The sequence below is a fragment of the Mobula hypostoma genome, chromosome 6, assembly GCF_963921235.1.
Source record: "Mobula hypostoma chromosome 6, sMobHyp1.1, whole genome shotgun sequence".
Classification (NCBI taxonomy): domain Eukaryota; kingdom Metazoa; phylum Chordata; class Chondrichthyes; order Myliobatiformes; family Myliobatidae; genus Mobula; species Mobula hypostoma.
Genome location: NC_086102.1, coordinates 141,107,522 through 141,130,438, shown reverse-complemented (window position 1 = coordinate 141,130,438; position 22,917 = coordinate 141,107,522). Strand labels below are relative to the sequence as shown.

At 44.6% G+C, this 22,917-nt stretch overlaps 1 protein-coding gene across 1 annotated transcript in view; it reads right to left on the bottom strand.

Annotated features, from left to right (window-relative positions):
* The window catches only part of LOC134347665 (parathyroid hormone 2 receptor-like), a 126,713-nt gene that overhangs the window by 42,324 nt on the left and 61,472 nt on the right, over positions 1-22,917 (bottom strand). The window contains exon 6 of the mRNA XM_063050032.1: positions 19,896-20,076. Within this exon, the coding sequence (XP_062906102.1) occupies positions 19,896-20,076 (181 nt within the window). The remainder of the gene's footprint in view (positions 1-19,895; positions 20,077-22,917) is intronic.

The window sequence follows — 22,917 nt, the reverse complement described above, 5'->3', positions numbered from 1 at the left end:
AGAGAGTAGAGCAGGGACATGAACAGGTTAGGAGAGTGGGCAAAGAAATGGTAGATGGAATACAGAATTAGAAAGTGTGGGGTTATGCATTTTGGTAGCAAGAAATACCTAAGATATAAGAAAGTTCATCATTGAAAAATAAAGGATCAGTGCATATGCAGCAAATTTTTATCCCTCTATGGATCCATTTTGATGGATCTCTAATCCTGTCAGCCCATTTTACGGCATTATCAAAAGGTTGCCACTTACTGAATTCCGCAGGAGTCCCTGGATCCTGAAAGGACACATTACCAGCAGTTGGAAGTTTTACCCTCTAGTAAAAGAGGGTAGACGGTGGGGCAGCACGGTAGCATAGTGGTTATCACAATGCTTTACAATACCAGCAACCCGGGTTCAATTTCCACTGCTGTCTGTAAGGAGCTTGTATGTTCTCCCCATGACTGCGCAGGTTTCCTCCGGGTGCTCCGGTTTCCTCCCACAATACAAAGACGTACCAGCTAGTAGGTTAATTGGTCATTGTAAATTGTACCCTGATTAGGCTAGGTGGGTTGTTGGGTGGTGCAGCTCGAAGGGCCTGTTTATCTCAATAAATTTAAAAAAATAAAAAAAAATTGGTTGTACTATCTAGGTGACCTCTTCAATTCCAACCACATCCCCTGTAGCTTTCACTCTGGGGTAGAAACTGTAGTACTGTCAGTGAAGTTATCCTCTCTACAAAGGGTGTAATCCAACCTGCTGATTCTCACACACCAATAACATACTCATCACTTGACTGTAAATATGTATTTTATAATACAAAATACGATAGGTGAAAACAACATACTTCTTCAGAATGCCTTTCACTATTGATAGGATATTCATAGATCCCAGTGATCTCATCTCAATTCTACAATCAAGCACAATTTTTATACTGCTCTATTTTCTCATAAAGAACAGCAACCTCAATCACCTTTGCACGCATTAAAGCCTAAACAGGCATGCAATAATTTGCTTCCTCTGTATCATTAGGCAAGTACTCTTTTGAAATGTTCGAATTTATTTCTTTTTGTAAGAGCTTAATTACCAAGGTAATGGATTGAATAAAACATTAATGGATTGGCTGGGGAGTAGCAACTATAATAAAATGATAGTTCTTAATCTGTATGACGTTCTGTTTCTTGAACTGTATTACATCTGCCCGCAGCATCTAAACAGATTGTATGAATCACAGTTTCACTCCTCACATTAAATGCTCTTAACCATTTAATGCATTTCTTATGCAGTCAGCAATGACTCCGTACACAAATTTCTATAGACTTGTCCATGCATTTTGACAGACAAGATCACTGGAACAATCTTGTCAAGCATTGTAAATCCAGCTGGTTCATTGTCAAACTGTAAATGAGTACTTGAAAGATAATGCATGCATTGATGATTTGACTTAAGAACTTAGGAGGTACTAACATATTAACATATCCATGGACAACCATTGGAAAACTAGCCAAAATTTATTAATTTGTTGTTAATATTATTAATTTCAGAATCAGAATCAGGTTTATTAACACCGGCATGTGACGTGAAATTTGTTAACTTAGCAGCAGCAGTTCAATGCAATATACAATTTATTAGGTTGTTTTTAGTTTCATCTGATGCCTGTATTAATATCCTTAATGAGAGGGTTACACAGAACCTGTTCTTCCAATCTATTTTTAAATCTAGCTGGGAAATCAATTCGAATTAGTGGTTTGCCCCCGATTGTGGTTGTTGCCTTGTACAGTAACATGCTTTTAGTTTTCCTTCTATTAAAATAATATTATACCATTCGTTAACCGCATTCCTATTTCTCCTCATTTCTCTGTGACCTATTCTCTCTCATGCACCCTTCAACTCCGCTCTCACTATTGTATGACCCAACAATGCTGGGGCAGTCAATGCTCTGGCGCAAAACTCTTCGTTTGTTCTGAAGGTCAGAGGGGAGATAACCACTATAAAGAGGTGAGAGATGAGGCAGAAGCTGGCAAGCGATAAGAAGATATGGTTGAGATGGTGGCAGTAGGCAACTGAGGAGGGAAGAGTGGAGATAGTGACAGAAGCTGTGAGATAATAGATAGAGTCAACAAAGTGTTGCAGATGATGGAAATTCTCCCATGTCAATCTTCACTTCTAACATCATCTACATTCCATCTATTCTGTTCCCAAATCATATAGTCAGACTGATTGCAAGCAAAAGTTGTGTCAAATTCAACACTCACTCTAAGGTGAACGTCGCTAAAAAGATTTAGGCATTTTGGCCATTGATTCTAAAGAGCAATTACTTAGCAAGCAATTCATCAGGTAACCATCAGTTCTTCTGCCACTTTTTGACACTAATGAGCAAATAAGAACACTCAAAACTTTTGGATAACTTTAACATAAACCTTGGTAATTTACAAATGAAACTTGCAAGAGTCTTCAGAAAACAACTTTAAGTCAGGTTGTATGTGTGGAGTTTTAATTTATAATTCCTACCTTGAACTGGAATGATTGATTGCCTTCTCAGAGATAATCCTTAATCCTGATTAACTAAAGGTGGAATGGGATATTCTGCAATATCCAATTGATCCATGCCAAGTCTATTGAATTGTAGTTATCACCTGATTTGGTGAAATGAAATTGAGCAAGCTAAATTAGTCAAAAGCTGTCAGTCCGGGCCTTTAAATTATAATTGCAGTGGTGCTAGAAAGCTTGTGAACCCTGTAGAATTTTCTCTATTTCTGCATAAACAATACCTAAAATGTGATCAAATCTTCATGTAAATCCTGAAACTAGATAAAGAGAACCCAATTAAATAAATAACACAAAACATTATATTTATTCATTTATTTTTTGAGAAAAATGTTCCAATATTACATGTATTTTTTGGGAAAAGTATATGAACCTTTGCTTTCGGTAACTGGTGTGACCATCTTGTACAGCAGTGACTTCAAACAAACATTTCCATTAACTGCTGATAAGTCCTGCACATCAGCTTGGAGGAATTTTAGGTCATTCCTCCTTACAAAACTCCTTCAACTCTGAGATGTAGGTGGGCTTCTCTGAAGGGAACTGCTTGCTTCAGGAACTTCCACAACATTTCCATAGGATTAAGGTCAGAACTTTGACTCCACCATTCCAAAACAAAAACTTCCTTCCTTTCAAACTATTCTGTTGTTGACTTACTCTTACCTTTCAGATCTTTGTCTTGATGCATTATCCAACTTCTTTTAAGCTTCAAGTAGTAGACTGCTACCCTGACATTCTTCTGTAAAATGTCTTGATACAATTTTGAATTCATTGTTCCCTCAACGATTGCAACCTGTCCAGCCCTGAGGCAGCAAAGCAGCCCCAAACCACGATGCTCCTTCCACCAAGCTTCACAGTTGGGATGAGGTTTTGGTATTGGTGTGCCCTTTGGTATTGGTATTGCAGTGCCCTTTTCCCTCCAAGCACGGTAATGTGCATTTCTGCCAAAATGTTGAATCTCATCTGTCCACAGAACTTTGTCCCAGAAGTGTTGTAGAACATCCAGATGGTCTTTTATAAGCTTGAGACGTACAGCAATGTTTTATTTTGGAGAGCAGTGGTTTCCTCCGCGGTGTCCTTCCCTGAAAACCATTCTTGTTCAGTGTCTTTCTTATGGTGGGCACATGAACAGAGACTTTAGCAAGTTCTAGAGATTGCTGCAGGTGTTTTGTTGTTACCCTTTTTTTTCACCTCCTTCAGCATTGCCTGTTGTGCTCTTGGTGGCATACTTACTGTGGACTGATGAACACTCAGGTCTTTAGTAAAGCTTTCCTAGCTTTTCCAGTTTCATGCATCTCCTCAATTTTTCTTTCAATGTCCTCTGAAAGTTGTTTTGATCGAGGCATGGTGCACGTAAACTTTCTTGAGAAGAGCGGGCTCTATCAGTAACCTATGTGTGTCTATTTTTTAAATAGGTCAAAGCACGTCTACAACCCACACCTCTAATCTCATCTCATTGATTGGAACACCTGACTCCAAATAGCTTTTGTAGAAGACATTACCCCAGAGTTTGACACACTTTTTCCAACAAATACATGCAATATTGGATCATTTTTCTCAATAAGTAAATAAACAAGTACAATTTTTTTTCATGTTATTAATTTAATTCGGTTCTCTTTATCTGGTTTTAGGATTTGCATGAAGATCTGATCACATTTTAGGTCATATTTATGCAGAAATAGAGGAAACTCTACAGGGTTCACAAAATTTCTAGCACCACTGTAACTTGAAATTGGTTAAAAGTTTTCTTTAATCATTCTGGAATTATGGCATAATTGTGGTGGAATAATTTGCTGACTATTGCATTAAGCACGTCTTTTGTCAAGATAGCTAAATTACATAAACTAGTATCCTATTCTATATTCAACACCACTCTGTGTAAGCTTGGCCTGTTGCCGCTGTCTCACTTTCCAGCGGTATCTTTATTATAGAATCTACTGAAAGAAAGCAACTGTAGTAATTATTCAACCATGTTCAGGACCAGACTGGCAGATTATCCAAACTATTGGTTGTTATTCCATTTCATGGTCCAACACACTTTTAATTCAATCACAAAATCCTTGCAAGCAGGACAAGTGCTCACCTGCCCCTACATGTCCTCCCTCACTACAGTCCTTCCAGGTGAGGCGACACTTCACCTGTGAGTCTGTTGGGGGTCATGTACTGCGTTCGGTGTTCCCAGTGTGGCCTCCTGTATATCGGTGACCGGACGTAGATTGGGAGACTGCTTCACCGAGCACCTACACTCTGTCCACCAGTGGCCACCCATTTACATCCCATTCCCATTCCGATATGTCAATTCATGGCCTCCTGTCATGATGAGGCCACACTCAGGTTGGAGGAACAACACTTTACATTCCATCTAGGTAGCCTCCAACCTGATGGCAAACATCGATTTCCCGAACTTCCAGTAATGGCCCACCTCACCCCCTTCACTATTCCTCATCCCCTTTTCCCTCTCTCACCTTATCTCCTTGTCTGCCTGTCACCTCCCTCTGGTGCTCCTCCCCCTTTTCTTCCTTCCATGGCTTTCTGTCCTCTCCTATTAGACCCCCCCCCTTCTCCAGCCCTGTATCTCTTTCACCAATTAACTACCCGGCTCTTTACTTCACTCCTCTCCTCCCAGTTTCATCTATCACCTTGTGTTTCTTCCTCCCCTCTCCCCACCTTTTACATCTACTCCTCATCATTTTTTCTCCAGTCCTGCTGAAAGGACTCAGTCCGAAACGTTGACTGTACTCTTTTACATAGATGCTGCCTGGCCTGCTCAGTTCCTCCAGCATTTTGTATGTGACACTTTTAATTCAATTGCTTTTAGTCGCTGCAAGTAGAGCAATAAATTTTCCAGTGAACGAGGTAGGGAATAAAGGATGCACAATAAGCAGGCCACAGGGAGTTTGAAAAAAGCTCAGAAACAGAACCGGGTGAGTTTCCAGTGAGCACAGGACCTGGGGTCCCAGTAAGTTTGAAAGGAGGGTGGGGACCATGGCCTTGCTGTGTGAAAGGGAGTGAGGGAACTGGGGTTCCAGTGTGTAAAGTGAGTGTGGTAACCCGGGTCCTGATGTGCAAAAGTCACAGTTGAGTTATTGTAATAAATACAAGTGCAATTAGTAGCTTATTTGCCATTGCATAACAGGCACATAGCATCAGTGACACAACTTTTTGAAGAGAAATATATATTAAGCCAAAATTATACAAAATTATACAAGAAGGAACACTATTAGAACAAAAAAGTCCATTGTCGTGCCAAGAAGTCAGAGTGTTATTCTACTGATTAGGGTTGTGCAGGTTGGTTCAAGAACGGAATGATTGAAGAGCTGTAGCTGTTCTTGAACCTGGTGGAGTGTGACTTTTGTTCCTTCTGCCCAATAGTACCTGTGAGACCCCGGCATGGCCACGACGGTGGGGATCTTTGATACTTCTTGAGGCATTGCGGATGGTGAGGAGGTATGTGCCTATGATTTACTGAGCTGGTTCCATTATTCTCAGCTTCTTCTGTTCCTGCAGAACAATGTCTCTACCAGACTATGATGCAACCAGTCAGGATACTCTCAATGGTACATCTGTAGAAGTTTATCAGACTGTTTGCTGACATGCTGATCCTCCTGAAGGCAGGTGTGTCTTCCTTGTAATATGAGAAGAGAATGGGATAGGACAGGTCGAGATATGGAGAGGCTGTGCTGAATTGGGTGATCATCCATCCCTTATTGGTTGAGATGGCCCGAAGCTATAAATATTGAATCCCAATCACAAAGCCGAATGAACCACCCAGAATATGGAAAAGTGAAGAAATGACACAGCAATGTCTTGCATATTATCTTCTTAATGCCGTTTATCAATATGGACTTTATTTTGGATACACACTATTTTAATTGTCACCAAAGTCAATGGTTATCTTGGAACACCAGCCAAAATAAATGTATGGCATTTCTGGCTCTGAGAGAAGTGAAAAAGGAAGTTTAATTATATTATCAGCACAACGCACTCCTCATTTCTAAGGCCAAACTTCCACCTATCGCTAATCCAACCATCTTACCTACAATCATTTAAGGTTTCCATTGCCGAGTTATGGGGGCTGATGCAGGTTATGACCATGACCTTATGTCACAACCGTGGACTGTGCTGTGGGATCTGGGTGCCATCACAGGCAGGCTATGGAAAAGGGTCAGCAATCACACTCATTAGTATGCTTATTCCAGCCCATTAGTGTCTCGTTGCGATTGTATTTAACTCTCTTCCTCTCACTCTGGTCCCTTCGATCTCTTAACCAAACGCACAGTAACATCAACAGTCCCTTCTTACCTTTGTCCTTGTTCCAGGATGGAAGACTACCATTTAGATTGCCACTATAAAGGAATGGTTTTAGTTAATAGCCCTTTTGGCCTAGCATTTATTGTTTTTTTCCTTTAATTCTGCACAGCTCTTAAAAGAGATCAGTGAACAGTTCATCCACTTTAGTGTCTCTCCACCTGCACTAGGGCCATAACTGCACACTTCCGTCAGCAAGATTCGACTAACTAAAATGGAGCCAGCAAAGAGAGAGAACAGCTGATCTCAGCCCTGAATTTCATTGGGTAGGTAGGAGAGAAGCTAAAGGCAGTAGAGGCTGGGTTGGCAGATGAGGCCTGTGCAATGAGACAACTACTCGTCGAGCTTGTTGGTCAGGTGGAGAAGAAGTTAAAGTCAATGGAGTCAGGGTTGGCAGAAATGGCTCCGCAGAGCAGCAACTGCTTTCAGAGTGACAAGCCCAGAGCGAACAGGAAGAACAGGGTTCAGCACTCGCAGCGACAATTCAGCCAACGCACCACAGTTATCCAGAATTAAGTAGCAGCTATTACTGCTCCCGCCAACGCAGTCCAGCAGATCAGTATTGTCAGTCATTACCACTCTCGCTGTTGTAATTCAGCCCGGACAGCTCCACTTCAAGCATCTCCCACATCTTCCTCTGTATAGGTCCCATCAACCTCAGCCACTACTGCCCTGATTCCCTTAGCAGTTTCCGGATCAGAATCAAGTACTCCTCCACCAGGCAGCTACTCCAGTGAGTCCAATGGCTGCAGGAACTTTAATACCCAGTGTGAGCTGACTTTCCAAGTCCAGTCAGGTGATGAACTGTTTTTACATGGTGAATCTCATAGATGGACTCTCATTCAGCCTGTTCAACGCATTACACAAACAAGGTTCCCCTGCAGCCCAGTCCTTCCAACAATGCGTAGTTGAGCACAAACGAGTGTTTGATCTTCCATTACGGGGTCAACCCACTGACTTGTGGACCATGCAAAGGGAAAGGGATAGTGGGGGACTATGCAGGAAAGTTCCACATGCTTGCGGTTGAGATGGGGTGGAATGAGAGATCCCTCAACACTGCTTTCCAGTGTGGGCTAAGCGGAGGGGTTCAGAATGAGATCGCAGTGTGTGACGAACAGGACAACCTAGATGACCTGATAATCCAGCTGTAAGGGTTTCTTCTTTCATGTTACTGCTAAGGTGAATAAAATGGCTTCTCTGTACTGTTAACTATTGAGATAGTGGTTCTCTATAGCAGTATGTTTGGATTATAATTAGTGATAACGGGACTTGTATTCATATGTTAACCAATTGTGATAAATGTTATTTTTCCTGCCTGTGTGAAAGCTGTTAGTTTGCGTGGGCTTCAGGGGAGAAGGCGCGAGGAGGATGAAGAGAGATGACATAGCTTGAGGAGACGGTTGCTGGACCCGCTGGGCCTGGGCTCGGGGCGGGAGCCCAGGGGTCAACGACGAGCGAAGGAGGATTAGCGAAAGGGAATCCGTGAGTTCCGTTTGTGCACTGGACATGTTGATGAGATTATTGGCGCCTTTTATTTGTTTTCCTTTTCTTTTGTTTCTCTACTAACCCCATACTTAAATATAAAATCTTAATCATTTAACCACACATTGTGGACTGAATGTTATTTCGGGTTACTGATGTTACACAGGGGACACGACACACAGCATCCACACAAACTTGATTACCTCGTTTGGCAGGGCCGAAGGCTGCTCCCCCTAGACGGAAGCGAGCTGAGGGAGCCTGAGGCTTACCAGGGGGCTATATTGTGGGGGCCATTGTCCAGGATGTGAATTTTTGTAGGGTGCTGTGTGATTGCTCTGTTTAAATCAGGGCTGCTGTGTCTCTGTGGGATTGCTGTTAGTAACGTGCTGAGTGGGGTGGATATTCATACGTTGGATGAATTGTTAATTCGATTTTTGAGTATGGTTAAAGCTGATGGCGAAGTTGAAACTGCAGCGCAAAAGTTTGATAAAATGGTGGGCTCAGACCTTGTTTCAGCGTGGGCTAGCGCTGACGTCACGGAGGTGGGATTGCCAGTGTTTATTGGTGTCCCGGGGGAGGCGGGGCCATGGGCTGTCCATACTGTCAGAAGGGAGGGGGAAGAGTGGTCGGAATGTTCCAGCAATGGCAGGCTCCGCCCTGTCTTTGGAATAATGTCCACCCCTAAAGGGGCGGAGCGGAGCTCTCAGTTGTTAGGTGAGTGGCAGTGCTCGGTTGAGGGAGAGTGACAGGGATTGGTTGAAAGTTTGAGTAGGCGGGCTGGTGACGGCGTTAGAACTGTCAGGGTCAACTACCCCGAGGTGACAGAGGCCAGTTATCTGAAAGCAGGGGAAAGTGCGTCTGGTTCGACTGGAAGTAAAATGCAGCACCTGGGGGGGCTTTCCATACCTGTGTCAGGAGAATGGGGAAAAGCTTTCAGTGCATCTTCTCTGGCTAGGAGGGCAGCTAAATTGCTTGCAGTGCCAGGGAGATCAGCCCCTCCCTCAGTTCTTCAGCTGATCAGAGAGATGTCGGGAAACTTAGTGGAGGCCCAGTGGGGGAACGGCTTGGGGTCTCTGGGGGAGCACGTTCCCAGCAATGTACCAAGGAACTCCTGAAAGGAAAAGACCCTATTCCTGAAGGCTTAGAGGGACCACGCCCTGTGTGTCATTACAGATAGATGGAAGCTATGCTAAGGCCATCCTCGACACTGGGGCGCAGGTCAAGTTGCTGTACAGTTCGTTATACAACCAGTATTTGAAGCATTTACACTCGACACCATTCGGGGCACTGGAGATTTGGAATATCAGTGTTGGGGATTATCCAGAAGACGATTATGGGTCAGTGAAACTGGAGTTATTGGAGGCCAAGGTGGGGGTGTCTGAGGTACGTGAATCATTAGTGCTGATGTGTCCGGACACTGTTGAGATGGGCAGCGTTTCGATTCTGGAGGAACCAACACCCTGCTGACAAGGAGGCACATGGGGGCCTGCCAGGGGGAGGTGGGTGAGAGCTGTTTGGGGGCATTGTCTGTGCATCCAGTGTTTCGAGCTGCTTGTGAGGACGTGTGAAGCAGCATTGGGCCGGTTCCGATTTTAAATGAGAGTCAATGGTGGTACGGCCTGGGGGAAGTATCTGAGAGTGAGACCCTCTTAGTAGATGCTTCGAAATACCACGAGGGAGGGGAGTTGACCACTGAAGACACCTTGGTGAGAGAGAGATCGCTGCGACTGGCCCCTACAGCAGTGGAAGTTGTAGGCAGCGTGTGTGTGGATTATCGGACTCTGAACAGGCGCACTGTCATTGACCAGAATATGGTCCTGAGGGCCGAAGGCGCTGTGGTCTGTTTGTGTGGTGCGACGTGGCTTAATGTGCTGGATCTGAGGAGTGGATGTTGCCAGATCCTAATGAGTGAGGCCGACAAGGAGAAGACGGCCGTTACAGGTCCCCTAGGATTCTTCCAATCCGAAAAGATGTCAAAGGGCATATCCGGAGCCCCTGCAACCTTCCCGAGGGGCATGGGGAAGACCATGGGGGGTGTTTGGAGTTCTGGCGTATGTGGATGACCGCCTAGGGTTTGGATTCGCCTGGAGGGACTATGATGCGAGGCGAGTGGCCAAGCCCGGGCAACAAAGAGTTAAAGAATTAAAACTTTCTTTGGACGAGTGCCAGGTCTGGAGAAAGATGCAGTTCATGTGTGCTCTGTGTTCAGCTGTGGAATTCTATGGTAATTCTCGGAGATTTGCCAGGGACTACGGCAAAGTGCAGCACCCCTTGAACCTGCTGCTGTGTGGCTACCCTCCCTTGGAGAGGAAAGGGAAAAGCGACAGAAGCAAAGTGTAAAATGTGGAGTAGTTTTTGGCCGGCGGAGTTTGGTGCAACCTGAGAGAAATGACCCGACGTACCAGCTGAACTTCCTGGTGTTGGAACAGATGGTAGTGGACCTGGGGCTGGAAACCCAGGTCGTCAATCGGGATGAGACACTGGGGAGAGAGGGGATTTGCACAGGTGAACTGAGCGCTCAGAAATGCAGGCTGGAGACTGAGTGCCGCACTTTCGGGACAAACCTTGAAGATTTAGAGTCCACGCTCATCAACGTGGAGACATAGAACCGGAATTTCAAGCAGAAACTGCAACCACTTACTGATGAATTAATCCAGAAAGGATTGGAAGACTTACAAGTTGGGGAAGACAAAGGAAGCTGCCTGACTAAGGCCAACAGAAAACCGAGAGCCCAGAGAGGGGAGTGTGACTACACTTCTGAGGAGGTGAAGCAATTGAGGACAGGTCTCGGAAAAGGGAAGCGGACGCTTGAAGGAAACCTGAAGGTGACCATCGACAGTTTAAGAGAAGTGGAAAAACTGGAAGTTGACCTGGAAGAATTCATCAGGAAGAAAAAGCTGGAGATAAGTTCAGTGAACACTAAACTGGAGGCTGAACATTCTATAACTGCTGCTTTTCAGCTCAGGGTGGAAGAAGCTGGTGAAGTAACTGAGTCTCAGATTGAGATGGCCAAGAAGTGGGAGTCAGACCTGCTGAGACTGTGGCGAGAGTTGGAGGAGTCCAAGAAGAAGCTGTCGACTCGATTACAGGAGGCTGAAGAGGCTGTAGAGGCAGTCCAGGCCAAGTGCTTCAGTTTGGAGGAAATCAAATAGCAGCTACCGATTGAGGAAATGAGGAAGAATACGGATTCAAAGGATGATGTGCTGGATGTGTGGTACATGCTGCCTTTCACCAACATCCCCTTGATTGAGGAAGAGACTTTTGGCCCTTCCCCCACTGAGTCAGGTGTAGTGGGGAGGGCTAGCTGTGGGCAGTCTGGGTTACAGCAGGACCCTGAAGGAAAAGAAGTGGGGCCCCGGACATGGGAAATGGGGCTCCGAGTTGCAGTGGGGGCATGAGTGGGAGATTGAGAGAGGATTTGGCAAGCAGACCCGAAGTATCCCCAGTAGTGTCCGAGCCTGAAGGGTTTAGGTGAGGGGGTATGGAGGTCTCAGAGGTTTAGGAAACTCCCAGATAGGTTGGCCTATGTAGCATCTGGGGAACAGGGCGTAAGGTCTACTGTTTGGGGAGCAATGTCACTGTTTGGGTTTTTGTATCTGCAGGAAGGGTTGGTGAGTTATTTAGAAGTCATGAGGACATGACCAAATTTGGTGGGGGGAGAGTGTAAGGGTTTCTTCTTTTATATTACTGCTAAGGTGAATAAAATGGCTTCTCTGTACTGTTAACTTCTGAGATAGTGGTTCTCTATAGCAGTATGTTTGGATTATAATTAGTGATAACGGGACTTGTGTTCATTTGTTAACCAATTGGAATAGATGTTATTCTTTCTGTCTGTGTGAAAGCTGTTAGTTTGTGCGGGCTTTGGGGGAGAAGGCGCAAGGAGGATGAAGAGAGATGACGTGGCTTGAGGAGACGGTTGCCGGACCCGCTGGGCCTGGGCTCGGGGCGGGAGCCCAGGGGTCGACGACGAGAGAAGGAGGATCAGCGAAAGGGAATCCGTGAGCTCCAGCGTTTGTGCACTGGGCATGTTTATGAGATTATTGGCACCTTTTATTTGTTTTCCTTTTCTTTTGTTTCTCTACTAACTCCATACTTAAATATAAAATCTTAATCGTTTAACCACACATTGTGGACTGAATGTTATTTCGGGGTACTGATGTTACACAGGGGACACGACACACAGCATCCACACAAACTTGATTACTCAGTTTGGCGGGGCAGAAGGCTGCTCCCCCTAGACGGAAGCGAGCTGAGCGAGCCTGAGGCTTACCGGGGGCTACGTAGCTATTCAAATCGACAACCGGGCAACCGGATGGCACAAAGAAAGAATGCCTCGAGTTCAGCTCTTTAGATCCACTTTCTATCTTCACCTTTTCCCTCGTCAGCCAGTACCCAATCCATGGAAGAGCCTATGTAGGTGGGGCGCATGCACCTATCTTGGGAGGAACGAGATTGGTGCAGGAGAACAGGCTCCTGCCTTTACAGTAGTGATAAAGACATTTCTGGGATAACTGTCAGCAGGAAGGGGAATTCTGATGGATCAGTTCTTCCTGCAAGCAACTTCCCCTAATCACATAATGTTCCAGTTTCCATGTCATGGGGTGTCCCAGACCAATGAGCTTCAGGCGTTGATTGGCTCTGGGGCAGCCAGGAAACTCTTGGATATCTCTCTGGCTCAAGGATGGCAAGTTCTGACTCAGCAATTGAAAGAGAATATCAATGTTAAAGCTCTGGATGGTTGGCCTCTGGGAACTGATGAAACACACATTTCTGTAAAATCCCTCCAACGTGTGCTAGAAGGCAATCATGAGGAACAGCTCTCTTTGTTCTTCGTTGATTCGCCTAAACTGCCACTTGCTCTTGGCCTTCCCTGGCTATCTCAACACAACCCATGGATCAATTGGTCTGTAAAGGCACTCAACGGGGAAGGACAGGCATGTCTGTATATCTGTCTGAGTCCAGATTAAGTCCCTGTCAGTGCATCCCCTCCTGTGCCACTGCTAGTATGGACCTGGCTAGTGTTCTGGTGAATATTTTGCTATCCTTGAGATCTTCAGTAAGAATTCCACCTCATTGCCTTCACACCGGCCATACGGCGATGCCATTGACCTCTTATCTGGTACTAGTCCTCCTTGGAGCTGGCTCTTCTCCCTCTCTCATCCTGAAATGGTGGCCATGGATCAATACATCAAGGAGGCATTAGCCTTAGGATTTATTCATCCACCAACCCCACTAGCAGGGCAGGCTTCTTTTTTGTGAGCAAGAAGGATGGCATGGATTACTGGCCACTAAACAGCATAATTGTGAAGAACCATTACCCTCTTCTCCTGCTTGCCTTTGCATTTGAACATCTCCAAAGAGTAACCATGTTCTCCAAGACACAATGCTTACAACCTGGTTTCTATCCAAGAAGGGGACAACCGCTGGCCACCATCAGTACCTCATGATGCCTTTTGTTCTGGTCAATGCTCCCATAAATGCATTCACCAAGAAGACCTCTGCAGGATTCCTTTGGTCAAATGAAGCACTCTTGGTAACTAAAGCAATGCTTCACCACTGCCCCGGTGCTGCAACACCCAAACCCATCACGCCTATTCATCGTCAAGGTGGCAGCACCAGATGTCTGTTGATAACCGGCTGCACTCTTGTGCCTTCATTTCCCGTCTCTTGACTCCTGCCGAGTGTAATTATGGTGCTGGAAACCAAGAACTTCTGGCTGTCAAGGAGGCCCTGGAAGCATGGCGACACGGGTTGGAGGGAGCAGAGCGCCACTTTCTGGTATGGACAAACCACAAGAACCTCTCCTACATTCGGGATGCCAAGTGACTCACCAACTGCCAAGCCCGTTGGGCTCCCTTCTTCACTGGGTTTAATTTCACCCTCTCCTTCAATCCTGGCAGCAAGGACACAAGGGCCGATGTTCTCTCCCGTCAGTTTGACACCTCTGAAGACAATGCCAATCCAGAGCCCATTCTTCCTCACTAAGTCATTGCTCATTCATTTGGAGTACAGAGGCAAAGATGAGTGCTGCCCAACAGTTGGATCCAGCCCCATGGGGAGACCTCCCACGTTTGCGCCTGCCGCTGTGCACCCCAGAGCACTCTTCCCATCTGTTTGGCCATCCAGGAATTCAACAGAGCCTGCAACTTATAAAGAGATGATTCTGGTGGTCGTCTATGTTCCAGGAAGCCCATGACTTCATCTCTGCCTGCCCTACTTTTGGACAGAACAAGATGTCACGTCAACACCCTACAGGTCTTCTCTGCTCACTGCTTGTGCCTCACCACCCCTTGTCTCACCTCTTGGTGGATCTCATCACTGGTCTGCCCATCAGATGGAAACAAGTCAAGTTCAAGTTCAATTATCACTCGCCCATACATGAATATAGCCGACGATACAGTACTCCTCTGGGGCCAAGATGCAAAATACATTACCAACAGCACATGGCACACTGCACGTTGTATAAATAGCACATATGGTTATGATTTCAGAAAAAATATACAGCCCAAGTTCCCGAGTGGCATGACTGTAGATTGTCCTGGTCCAGCTTGTTCTTCCACTGAGTGAACACCGGAGGGCAACAGTGATGGGAGGAAATGCTACCATTCTGGTTGCTGTCGACTGGTACTCCAAAGCTGCTCACTTCATTGCCCTCCCCAAGCTCCTGTTGGTTCATGAGACTGTCTCCCTCATGGTTCAGCATGTGTTCAGGCTGCATTGCTTTCTTCAGGACATGATCAGGGACCATACTTCACATCCCAGTTCTGGAAAGCTTTCTGTCCTCTTTCGGGACCCACAGCCAGCCTCTTGCCAGGTTTCCACCCCCGATCTAATGGCCAGCCTGAGAGAGTGAATCAGGAGCTGGAGACAACCTTGCACTGCCTTCCAGTCCCATGAGCTGGAGCTCCCAAATGGTTTGGGCAGAGATTTCCTGCAATAACCTCCAGTCATCCTCCACTAGCTTATCCCCCTTTGAATGCCAAAAGGGATTCGAGCTACTGTTCTTCCTTAGCCAAGAGATTCACGTGGGATTTCCCGCGCTGAAGAGTTGGTCCAATGCTACAAGCGAACGTGGAGATGGGTCAGGGCTTCTCGACTACGCACCTACTGTAGAAACAATATGTCCAGCAGGCCGATTGATTCCACTGTTAGGTGATGGCTCTCAAGCCAGTGAAGAAAGTCTGGCTGGCATCTAGAGATCTTCCTTTGGAAGTTGGTCCCATGCTACATGTGACCAATTGCGGTGGAGAAGACTATGAACAAGTTCAACAGACAATAGGTGCAGGAGTAGGCCACTCGGCTCTTTGAGCCAGCATCGCCATTCACTGTGATCATGGCTGATCATCCACAATCAGTATCCAGTTCCTGCCTTATCCCCAGAACCTTTGATTCTGCTATCTTTAAGAGCTCTATCCATCTCTTTCTTGAAAGCATCCAGAGACTTGGCCTCCACAGCCTTCTGGGGCAGAGCATTCCATATATCCACCATACTCTGGGTGAAAAAGTTTTTCCTCAACTCCGTTCTAAATGGCCTACCCCTTATTCTTAAACTGTGGCCTCTGGTTCTGGACTCACCCGTCAGCGGGAACATGCTTCCTGCCTCCAGCATGTCCAATCTCTTAATAATCTTATATGTTTCAATAAGATCCCCTCTCAGCCTTCTAAATTCCAGAGTATACAAGTCCAGTCGCTCCAATCTTTCAACATATGACAGTCCCACCATCCTGGAAATTAACCTTGTGAACCTACGCTGCACTCCCTCAATAGCAAGAATGTCCTTCTTCAAATTTGGAGACCAAAACTGCACACAGTACTCCAGGTGTGGTCTCACCAGTGCCTTGTACAGCTGCAGTAGGACCTCTTTGCCCTTATACTCAATTCCCCTTGTTATGAAGGCCAGCTCGCCATTAGCTTTCTTCACTACCTGCTGTACCTGCATGCTTGCTTTCAGTGACGGATGTACAAGAACACCTAGATCTCGTTCTTGTATAGATTGCATCTATCATCATCAATAAAGATCCACTCAATGTTCCATGCTTCCCAGCTCAAGCTGGTGACTTCCTCCAGTCATCCACCCCTCCTCATCCTCCCTGCTCAGTGGATGCATCTTGGTCCTGGCATCTCACTTGGTGTGGGGCAGGGTCCAGTATCTTGTGGATTGGGAGGGGTATGGCGCTGAGGAACATTCTTGGGTGCCGGCACATGACATCCTGGATGTCTCTCACCCGGGGCTTCCAGCAGGCACAGATCTCTGGCACCTCGGGAGCTGTGCCTATGGAGGGGGAGCCCAGTCACAACTAGGGACACTGCTGTGGTGTCTGGGCACTCTCACAGATGGGTATAGAACAGGGTCGGCATTATGCTTGTGAGTATGTATGTTCCGGTTAATTAGTGTCAGGGTAGCCTCCAACCTAATGGCATGAACATCAATTTCTCAAACTTCTGGTAATGCCATAAAATTACACCAATGAGGGGGTGCATCAAGGGACCCCTTCCACATACAAAGGGTGGTAAAAATTTGGAACTTTTAAATTGCAATTGAGGTTGGGTTAAACACTAATGTTAATTTTGATAATGAAAAGATTCTTGTCAGAGAGCACGTCAGTCTACCTAATCCATGCCAGCCTGGTCTTTCACCCTGTCTAATCTACCTGCACCCAACAAAAGTCCTCCATGCTTCTGTCATCCATGTACCTATCCACAATTTTCTTAACTGTTACAATTGAACTTGTGTGTACCATTTTCGTTTGCAGCCCGTTTCACAATCGCACCACTCTGAGTGAAGAAGCTACCCCTCAGATTCCCCTTGAATACTTCACCTTTCACCCTAAACCTATGACCTATGATCTCTCGCTCTAATCTCCCTGAATCTGAGGGGAAAAAACCTGCATACATCTACCCTATCTATGCCCCTCAGAACTTTGTATGCACTAGAGGATCTCCTCTCATTCTTCTACGCTCCAGTGAGACTTAACCAAATGTAACATGAGGCAGAAAAAAATGATAGGGGAGTTGCATGGTTCATGTTTTGGATCATGATCAACATCAGGACTCTGCTCCCGCCTCCATAGATTCTGCCTGACCTAATAGAAATTTGCTTTATGCTCCAGATTCCAGCATCTGCAGCCTTTTGTGTCTCTGAACACATTAAGTAATGGAAATTTTCAGCTAGTCATGCAGCGTCTGTGGTGATAGAAGCAGAGTTAATGTTACAGGTTAACTACCCTTCATCAGAATTTGCCTCACACTTCCAAAATCTTCTGCTATTACACAGACAAAATGCTGGAGGAACTCAGCAGGCTAGGCAGCATTCCAGCATCTGCGGATTTTCTTGCGTGTGACCGTCTGTTATTATTTCAGATGTTGACTATTGGCAGGTTTTTTCCAAGTAACAGGGGCAAAAATGCCTTTTGAAGGTGTCATGGATGCTGGGGAGTCTACTATCTATAATGGAGCTAGCTGAGTTTACAACTTTCTACAGCTTTTTCTGATCCTCTTCAGTGACCTCTCCATACTAGGCTGTGATGCCACCAGTTAGAATGCTCTCTATGGTACACCTGTAGAAATTTGCAAGCGCCTTTAGTGGCATACCAGTTCTCCTCAAAATCCTAATGGAATATAGCCATTGTCATGCCCTCCTTGTAATTTCATTGATATGTTGGACCCAGGATGTATCTCCAGAGATGTTGACGCCCAGGAAGTTGAAATTGCTCACCCTTTCCACTGCTGATCCCTCGATGAGGACTGGAGAGTGTTCCCTCAACTTCCCCTTCCTGGAGTCCACAATCAATTCCTTGGCCTTACTGAGACTGAGTACTGTATAAGGTCATTGCTGCAACACCACACAATCTATTTCAATCCTATATGCCTCCAAATCACCATTCAAAATTCTGCCTACAATAGTTGTGCCATTGGCAGATTTATACATGCCACTTGAGATGTGCCTAGCCATACAATCACGGGCATAGAGAGAGTAGAGCAGTGAGCTACACAGGCATCCTTGAGAGGCACCAGTGTTGACTGTCGGCCAGTTGGACATGTTATTTCCGGTCTCCGCAGACTGTGGTCTCCCGGTGAGGAAGTCAAAGACCCAGTTTCAGAGGGAAGTACAGAGGCTCAGGTTTTGAAATTGTCTGCATCCCAGTGAATTTCAGTTATAGGCAATAGACAATAGGTGCAGGAGTAGTCCATTCGGCCCTTCGAGCCAGCACCGCCACTCACTGTGATCGTGGCTAATCATCCACAATCAGAACCCCCTTCTTGCCTTCTCCCCGTATCCCTTGACTCTACTATCATTAAGAGCTCTATCTAACTCTTTCTTGAAAGCATCCAGAGAATTGGCCTCCTCTGTCTTCTGAGGCAGAGCATTCCACAGATCCACAACTCTCTGGTGAAAAAGCTTTTCCTCAACTCCGTTCTAAATGGCCTACCCCTTATTCTCAAATTGTGGCCTCTGGTTCTGGACTCTCCCAACATCGGGAACATGTCTCCTGCCTCTAATATGTCCAATCCCTTAATAATCTTATATGTTTCAATCAGATCCCCTCTCATCCTTCTAAATTCTAGTGTATACAAGCCCAGTCGCTCCAATCTTTCAACATATGACAGTCCCGCCATCCGGGGAATTAATCTTGTGAATGTACACTGCACTCCCTCAATAGCAAGAATGTCCTTCCTCAAATTTGGAGACCAAAACTGTACACAATACTCCAGGTGTAGTCTCACCAGGGCCCTGTACAACTGCAGAAGGACCTCTTTGCTCCTATACTCAACTCCCCTTGTTATGAAGGCCAACATGCCATTAGCTTTCCTTACTTTTCCCACAATCTGCCCAAATCACATAGTAATTAAGTAAATCTGCAAGCAGAGGAAAATAAACATTTTAAGAACACTTTACCATTCTGTTGAGATTAGTGCTAGTTCTTAACTATATTGGCAAGAATCAGACCCTTTTGTTGTGAAATATCATTGCAAATGACCAGCTTATAGGCAAATCCTTCAACGGAACAGTAATGTACACTCAGTGGTCAATATATTAGGTACATCCTCTACTTAATAAAGTGACCACTGAATGTACGTTCATGGTCTTCTGCTGCCGTAACCCATCCACTTCAAAGTTAAACATGATATACTTTCAGAGATATGCTTCTGCACATCACTGTTATAACACCTGGTTATATGAGTTACTGTTGCCCTCCTGTCAGCTCGAACCAATGTGGCCATTGTCCTCTGACCTCTCTCATTATAAAGGTGTTTTCACCCATAGGAATGCTGCTTACTGGATAATTTCTTGGGGTTTTTTTGCACTATTCTCTGTGAACCATAGAGATAATTGTTTGTGAAATCTTAAGAGATCAGCAGTTTCTTATATAATCCAACAACCCCATCTGGCACCAAAGTCAAAGTCACGTAGATCACATTTCTCTCCCATTCTGACATTTGGTCTGAATAACAACTGAACCTCTTAACTATGTCTGCAGCCCTTTTATGCTTTGTTGCTGCCACATGATTGGTTGGTTAGATATTTGTATTAACAACCAGATGTACAGGTGTACTTATAGAGAGGCCACAGAGTGTGTACTCACAGTATAGTACTTGTCTGTTGTAGCAACAATAGTCATGGCTTTTACTTCGTCCACGGGAGAGTCATAAGTTTCTCCAAGATCTGAGAATAAAACACGGTCTTTGATAAAAACGCTGATGGCTCTGAGTATGAAGGAGGCAAACAGGTGCATGTGGATATAATTCCTGGTGCAATGGAGTCTTCTATTAAGGTAAAAGACAGCAATTAATATAATCAGTGTATTTCAGCTTGAATAACTAAACTATTGCATGGATGTACATCCACAATACTTTACAAGGTTATTTTTCAACCAAGGCCATTTTCCATCGGGATCCAGGAATCACTAGTACTTCATTAGTGTCCATCATTAGAATACAAATATGAACTTCTATTGATCTATACCAACTGCGTGCCAATATTCTGAAGAAGTGCATGTTTCACAATTCAATAGTTGCAATTACAAAAACTGAAATAGCCATGAAACTTGTTGGTGCTGTTGTGGCATGAGTTGTCAAATTTCAGAAATGTGTGTTTCAGGATGAATCCAAGTCAGGACCTGATGCTGCACAGGCTGGATACATGAACCAGGAGCAAGATTAGGCTACTTTGCTTCTTAAGCCTGTTCTGACATTTAATAAGGTCAAAGTGATCTAACTGAGTTCCCAATTTTGCAATCCTTCCCATGGTAACGTAACACCTCTGATATCTATCTAAAGCTTTCACTTCCCTTTGAAGAAGAAAGTGCCACAGACTCTCAAACTTCTGGGAAGAAAAAAAGTCACATCACCTCTGAATTAAATACAGTAAGCAACCACTTATTTTTTAAATAATGCCCTTCAGTTACAGTATAAATTCTCCCTGAACTGAAAACATTCTTGCCACATCCACTTTGACAAAACTGTCATGTATCAACCAAGTTACCACTCACACTTTGTTACTCCAGCAGATAAAATCAGCCTGTCCAGCTTTTGCCTTCAGCTGTTAGTCTGGTAAACCTCCTCAGACTGCTTTCAGTAAGATAACATTTTTTTAAAAAAAAATAGGTAGACCAATATTGTTCAAAATTACAACCAATGCATTGTATAACTGAGATATAAACCTGACTACTTTTGTATTCAATTCCCCAACAAAGAACAGTTTCATTCGACTAATATTTTTCCTTACTTGCTGTTCTTGTGAATCATACACTAGAACACACAGATCCATCTGCACTTCAGAATGCTGTATTCTCTTAACATTTAGCCTATGTCATTTATTTCTATCTTTCACACCAAAAAAAATTTCAAAACTCATCCATCAGTTCCTTCAGAAATACGTGTTTCAGGATGAATGGTGTGTTTGTCAAGGTCAAGAGCTGGTGCTGCAATGTAGCAGCACGGGTCAGATACCTGAGCCAGGAGCAGGAGAAGGCCACTCAGCCTCTTCAGCTTGTTCTGACATTTAAGATCAAAGTGATCTAACTGAGATCTCAGCTTTGCAATCCTTCCCATGGTAATTTCTACACACATTATACTTCATCCAGTTGTATGTAGCTTCTACTCCTCTTCCCATTGCTATATTGACCTGTCTGCTTTTGACTTTCTCCACTGCTGCAGTCCCTTGTATGTCTTTATTTTCCATCCCATTTACTCAAACAACTTGCATCACTTGGTGGCCTCCTCATGACTTTGTTTCCTACCTATCGTTGTATTCGTAGTAAATTTAGTAACCATTCTTTCATCCAAGTTATACACAATATTTTAAAACCTCAGAATCAACCCTCCACCCTATCCTCTCAAACATCACCAAACACAATTGTGCCTGTGCTACCAAATACCAGAGCTCTGAAATTCCCTTTCTAGGGTCTGCCTCTCCACTTCTGTCTGCTCTTTTAAGATGCTCTTTAAGACCAAAATCTTTTATTAAAGTTTAGGTTGACTGTTCTAGTATCATGTTACATATCCTCTTTAAAGAGCTTTCTCCATCCTTCATCACATCCCTTTGTTTTTAAGTCCTTTCCTCCTTTTTAAACTATTCAGTGACAGTCAACATGGCTTTGTATGGAGCAGATCATACCTTACAAACTTGATTGAGTTTTTTGCTAAGGTGACAAAGGAACTTGATGGGAGTAAGGCAATAGTCGTTATTTACATCAACATCTAATGTGTTTGATAAGGCTAATTCAGAAGATGAAGACGTGTGGAATCCAGCATGAACTGCAAGTCTGGATTCAGAAATGGCTAGCCCATAGAAGACAGATAAAAGCGGCGAAAGGTCGTTGGTCAGCACCAGTAGTGTCTTGCAAGGATCAGATGCTAGGACCACTGTTGTTTGTGATATATATCAGTGTATTGGAAGAAAGTGTAGATGGGTGGATTAACATGTTGTGACACCAAGATCGGTGGAGTTGCGGGCCTTGTCAAATGCCTTGCTAAAGTCCATGTAGACACCATTCACTGCCTTGCCTTCATCAACTTTCCTTGTAACTTCCTCGAAAAACTTTATAAGATTAGTTAGACATGACCTACCACACACAAAACCACACTGACTATCCCTTATCAGACCATGTCTTCCAAATACTCATATATCTGGTCCCAAAGAATACCTGCAGATAACGTTTTCACTACTGATGTCAGGCTCACCTGCCTATAAATTTCCTGGTTTATTTTTAGAGCCTTTTTTAAAACAGTGGAATAATATTAGCTCTCCTCCAATCTTCCAGTACCTCCCCTGTCTTTAAGCATGATTTGAACATCTCTGCTTGGGCTCTGCAATTTCCACACTTGCTTCAAGGGAGTACCTTGTCAATCCCTGGTGATTTATCCAACCTAATTTGCTTCAAGAAAGCACACACCTCATCCTCAGTATAGGGTCCATGACTTCGCTGCTGCTTTGCCTCACTTCTATAGACTCTAATCCATCTCCCGAGTAAATATAGATACAAAAAAAAATTGAGATCGCCCCCATTTCTTTTGGCTCCACACATAGATTATCATTCTGATCTTCTATAGGATCAATTCTGTCCCTTACAATCCTTTGGCTCTTAACATACCTGCAGAATCCAT